General features: G+C 39.3%; 1 protein-coding gene across 2 annotated transcripts in view; it reads left to right on the plus strand.

Moving 5' to 3' along the window:
- The window catches only part of USO1 (USO1 vesicle transport factor), an 85219-nt gene that overhangs the window by 77377 nt on the left and 1842 nt on the right, over window positions 1-6000 (plus strand). For both annotated transcript variants that reach the window (XM_077750398.1, XM_077750407.1), the window contains 4 exons: window positions 92-181; window positions 2350-2448; window positions 4773-4877; window positions 5782-5997. In XM_077750398.1, coding sequence (XP_077606524.1) covers window positions 92-181; window positions 2350-2448; window positions 4773-4877; window positions 5782-5997 — 510 coding nt within the window. The remainder of the gene's footprint in view (window positions 1-91; window positions 182-2349; window positions 2449-4772; window positions 4878-5781; window positions 5998-6000) is intronic.

Consider the following 6000-nt stretch of genomic DNA (forward strand, 5'->3'; position numbering starts at 1 on the left):
CTCAGTAAGGCATAACTTATATGTGTATAGTTCTGTTTTGTATCCTATTAGACTGAATTTATTTCATAGTTTATTTCTGTGCTATTTGTAGAAATCTTCCCAGTCATCACCTGGCACAAATGAACAGTCTTCAGCAACAGCTTCTGCTCAGGATTCTGAACAAATTGCAGAATTAAAACAGGTAATTTTCTAGCTTGATCCAAGTTCTATTTTGTGTTGTTTTAATTATAATAGAGTAACAGCTCTGTAGTTTCACTAATCTAGAACTACTTTTGTTAATGTAACCAAAATTTGATAGTGAAGATAGTCATTTGAAAGTCCAGAAGTTTTTTAATTATATGGTAATAGGGGGCACTTGAGTGGCTCAGTCAAGCATCTGAGTCTTGATTTTGGCTTGATTTCTCACAGTTCATGAGATCATGAGATCAAGCCCTGTGTTAGGCTCTGCACTGATAGCATGGAGCCTGCCTAGGATTCTCTTTCTCCCTCTCTCTCTGCCCCTCCCCAGCTCTGTCTCTCTCTCTCTCAAAATAAATAAATAAACTTAAAAAAAAATTATGGTAGTGGTATTTTTCTTTTCATTAAGTGTTTTTATTTTTTGATTGTGTTCTTTTTAACAGATCTAAGCATCTCACGCAAGTTATTTGTAGATTAAAGGAAAATTTAAGTGTATTTATAAGTTGCAAATATGAAGATATAAAATCTTATCCTTAATTTTCATTTACTATTGACCATGATAATTGCATAGTGTAATGTATTGAGTGTTTAGACCATTTTCTCCAGAAAAATGTTGGTTTTTAGAGTTGGAAAGGGAATAAACTTCTGTATATCTCAGATGACTAGCTAAAAAAAAAATTTTTTTTTTTCTGCTAGAGTAATTTATAATCTAGAAAATAAAATTAAACTTTTTCCTACTTGGTTATCATAATGTTTATAATTCTAGTATAGGGGCTCCTGGGTGGCTCAGTTGGTTAAGAATCTAACTCTTGATTTTGGCTCAGGTCATGATCTCATGGTTCGTGAGACCGAGCCCCTTGTTGGGCTCCAGCGAGGAGCCTTCTAGGGATTCTGTCTCTGACCTTCCCCTGCTTGTGCACCCCCACTGTCTCTCAAAATAAATAAACTTAAATAAACTTAGAAAAAAAATGTAAGTAGGTAGTGCATATCTAACTTTATTCAATGAGAATATTAAATGTATTTGTCCAATAAGAACCAGCAAAGAAAGGAATTACTTATGTATAGAGTTAAATATTGGTTATAATTGCCTTTCTTTCCCTGTGCATTTTTGGTGGGGAGAGGGCAAGAAAGTTGGGAATTTCATTATTAAAGACATGTAAACTTTCAATGAATTCCCTCCTTTTCACTACAGTACTGACTACTTTCATCTACATTTGGTGGTCCAGGGTCTAAAAAGGTCCTATTTCCCCTTTCCAAATAATAAACTTCTGGTCTTTGGCCAAGCGAAGAACAGTTGCCGGATGCATGAGATTGGGACAGGGATCTGGTGGCCTTCCTAAGCGGACTTTCCACCAGCCCCGATGTTTGGTTTTTCCGTTTGTTTGCTTGTTTGGTCGGTCGGTCGGTTGGTTGGTTTGTTGATTGGTTTTTAATATTTATTCATTTTTAGAGAGGGAGGGAAGGACAGAGAAAGAGGGAAACACAGAATCTGAAGCAGGCTCCAGGCTCTGAGCTGTCAGCACAGAGTCTGATGCGGGGCTAGAACTCAAGAACCTTGAGATCACAACCTGAATCAAAATTAGACACTCAGCCAAACTGAGACACCCAGGTGCCCCTCAACCAGTCCTGTTTTTGACCCCATCTTTACCAACATTTCCAGAGATATCTGGTGGTACCAGTTCCCAAGCCTTTTGGTATTTATGCCTTGTAAGTCAGATAGCAGCTGAGCTTTCTCAAATGTCAGTTAAGTTTTTAGCTTTCTCAGGTGTGCTGCATCAGTTACCACTGTCATATGCTTTCTCAAATTCCTCAGTTTTATTGGTCTTTTCCCTTTATTTCTCTTTGACCTTGTGGGTTTCTCCCTCCCTCTCTCTCTCCTTTTATCCATCCTCCCTCCCTTTCTTCCTTTCTCTTTCCCTTCTTCCCCCACTTTTTGATTTTTTTTTTTTACATGGGATATCAGAAGTCAGAGATGAATATGTATAACAAACTTGCTTAATTCTTTTATCTTGACCCCAAAGTTCAAGAATTAGATTTTCAAACTTGGAAGTTGTGATTTTAGAGAGAAGGGTCAAGAAAGGAAATAACTTTAAATTTCTTCCTCTAAATAGACATTTCCTTGATAAAGTTAATGCCATTTAATGTTACAGATCAACTATTTTTGTCTCTTAGGAACTGGCAGCATTAAAGTCTCAGTTAAACTCACAATCTGTGGAGATCACCAAACTGCAGACAGAAAAGCAGGAGCTGTTACAGAAAACAGAAACATTTGTAAGTTAATTATTACTTTTTTCCCCCTGAAAAACAGTTAACGCAAGGTTAGGATGTTATTTCTCAGCCACTGTGTAAAGGAACCAAATGTGTCCGACTGTACCTACCTTCCCTTTTAGGTTGCTTGTGAGCCAGGGTTCTGGTCACCTAGGCTTCTTGGCCATGGTGACAGCCTTATTAGAGTCAGACTCACCAGATCAATATAATCAGTTATTTGATGGTTCATTTTGCTGGTATATTATATTTTATCTCATCTGTGTCCCCTCTGAACCAAGCTGGCAGGTTTTCTGCTGGTATAAAATTGTCAAAAACCCCACTCACTACACAGGGATCCAAGCCATTGGATAAGAAGGCCTTCCTGGGTCCTTCCTAGATAATCCCATCTCTACTTCAGCTTCTGCTCAAATGGTTTATTGGATCCATGAATCACAAAAGTAACTTCTTTACAAATGGTAGTCCAGCCATATCCTTGATATTTCAGCAGAACATGCTTTGTCATGTATTGCAGTAGGGATAGACTGAGAATTTTCTAAATCTTCACGTTCTGATTCCCTTTTGCTTAATAGTTCCTTCTGAAATTTATCTCTCTTGGGGCATCTGGGTGGCTCAGTCAGTTGAGTGTCTGACTCCTGATTTTGGCTCAGGCCATAGTCCCAGGGTTGTGGGATCGAGCCCCATGTCAGGCTCTGTGCTGAGTGTGGAGCCTGCTTAGGATCTCTCTCTCTCCCTCTCCCTCTCCCTCTCCCCCTCCCTCCCTCCCTCCCTCTCCCTCTCTCTCACACACACACACACACACACACACTCTCACACTCTCCCTCTTCCCTTCTCCCCTGCTTGTAACTCTCCCTCTATAATTAAAAAAAATTTATCTCCTGTCATATTTTACTATAAGCAGCAAGGAGAAACCAGGCCACACCTTTAACATTTTGCTTAGAAATCTCTATGAAATATCCAAGTTCATCATTACAAATTTTACTTTCTGCAAAGCACTAAAACACAATTCAAACAGTTTCTTTGCCACTTTATAACAAGGATCACTTTCTTCTACTTTCCGGAAACACGTTCTTCATTTCCATGTGAGCCAAACAGCCTTTCTCCATGCATATTTCTACCAATATTCTATTCATGGTGATATTTTTTCCAAGGCCATAGAAACTTTCTCTCTAGCTCCCCTTTCCTTCTGAACCCTCACCAGAATTGCCTTTAATGTCCATATTTCTATTGACAGTCTCTTGAGGGCAATTTAGGCTTTGTCTGACATGCACCTCAAAATTCATCTAGCCGCTACCAATTCTGAAAACCCTTCCGCAGTTTTAGGTATTAACATCAGCACCCTCCTTCCCAGTACTTTGTTTAAAAAAGTGGTGAAAGATTAGAAAACTATGATTTAATGGGGCACCTGGGTGGCTCAGTTGGTTAAGCATCCGACTCTTGCTTTAGCCTCAGGTCATGAGTCATGATCTCATGATTCATGGGGTAGAGCCCCTTGTCAGGCTTTATGCTGACAGCACGGAGCCTGCTTGGAATTCTCTCTCTGCCCCTCCCCCTGCGTTATCTATCTCTCAAAAATAAATAAACATTTTTAAAAACTATGATTTAAGAATATTTCCTATAGCGGGGCGCCTGGGTGGCTTAGTCGGTTAAGCGTCCGACTTTCGCTTAGGTCATGATCTCACGGTTCGTGGGTTCGAGCCCCACGTCGGGCTCTGTGCTGACAGCCAGCTCAGAGCCTGGAGCCTGTTTCAGAGTCTGTGACTCCCTCTCTCTCTGGCCCTCCCCTGCTCACACTGTCTCTCTCTCTCTCTCCTAGAAATAAATAAAAAACATTTAAAAAAAAAAAAAAGAATATTTCCTATAGCACTTAAGAAAATCTTTGCATTTTACCAATTAATGGCATTCAGCTCTCTTTCCTCACCTGTCTCTGTGAGAAGACAATGCGGACTTCTAGAAATTTTCTGAGGAAAGGGCTTTGAAAATTTTTCTCTGCTTCTTCTGTGTTATGCTTTAGCTGTAGTCTGACCTTGAGGCTGCTTGACCAAGCCCTCCTCATGCTCTGCAAGAGGTCCGATGTTGCACATCTTCTGACCCAGCCCCTGCTCCACTGTAGGGACCGCTGGTCTTTCCAGGGAGAGCGCTTCAGTGGGAGGCAGTACCTAAGGGATTCTACAGCTGTGCAGTACAACAACTGTATTTCTGCTGTCAGAAATAGTTTCAAGATCGCGAGAAAATTAAATGACCTTTGGGACTTGCCGTTGATTGTAACTATAAAGGAACTCCTCCGCACTGACACCTCCCCCCCCACCCCCACCAATTTCTACTTTCAGGCAAAACCGGCCCCTCTACCAGGAGAGAGTGAAGTTGGGACAGCTACAAAGACTGACGTGGAAGGAAGACTGTCTGCATTATTACAGGAGACTAAAGAACTAAAGGTTGCTTTTTGGTGAAACTTTTATTTGTTGTATATTCTAGGAAACGAACTTCAGGAAATTTGATCATATTTCATTTAATGTCTCAAATCCTTAGATTTATGAGGAAAGCTAATGGGGTATAATTTTATCTCACAGCACATCCTGCATCCATAGCACATGCTATTTGGACGAGTAAAGATGGCACAAGTGAAGACTTTTCAAATGCCATTTCAAATAACGATATCATATATATAAAGTGAGAATGTATATGAATGTATTTCAGAAGTGGAAATCACTGGAAGTTTAGTTTTCTTGTCAATCTCTAATCACAATAAGAAAAAAAGACTACAACTTGGGCTAAAACCCAAGCCACATGTGGTCTTCCCATCATGCTAAGGACACAGGGACATTAAATCCTGCCAGCCTATTTAGTGTGACAGAGAAATCAGAATAAATAACATAAAGAGAGGAATGAGGTAGAAATAATAAAACTGAAAGGGAATTTTTATTCATATAAAAAAGTGGAAAAGGGAAGGTCATGTGTGATTGTGCCTTTTGGATAGTGATCAAGTTACAGCAGAGCCGATCTTTTGTTTTATGTCTTAATTTATTTTTACAGTTATCTGAAATGGTATTATCTCTTAAGATTTTTGAAAAATAGGTCATTAAAAACTATTTTTTGGATGTTAAACTTTTTTTCACAATAACTATCTTTGATGTGCATAGCCTAACATAAATTCTCTTGTTACTGGATATGTGTGTGTGTGTGTGTGTGTGTGTCTGTGAGTGTTTTATCCCCCAAACCCTCACCTCCAAACTCCTCAGATTGTCACAGAAAAAGAAAAAGAATGAACCTATTTGTTAAAAATCCTGTGAGAATGAATGCTAATCTTAGATCAGTTGATTTTTGCCATTCTTTTCCTAGAATGAAATTAAAGCTCTGTCTGAGGAAAGAACTGCTATTAAAGAGCAGCTGGATGCATCTAACAGCACCATTGCCATTTTACAAAACGAGAAAAACAAACTCGAAGTGGATGTTACGGATTCTAAAAAAGAGCAAGATGATCTGTTGGTGCTGTTGGCTGATCAGGATCAGAAAATATTTTCATTAAAGAATAAACTCAAGGAACCTGGTAACCCGGTA

Source organism: Crocuta crocuta, unplaced genomic scaffold, assembly GCF_008692635.1.
Source record: "Crocuta crocuta isolate KB4526 unplaced genomic scaffold, BGI_CrCroc_1.0 scaffold1, whole genome shotgun sequence".
Lineage (NCBI taxonomy): Eukaryota > Metazoa > Chordata > Mammalia > Carnivora > Hyaenidae > Crocuta > Crocuta crocuta.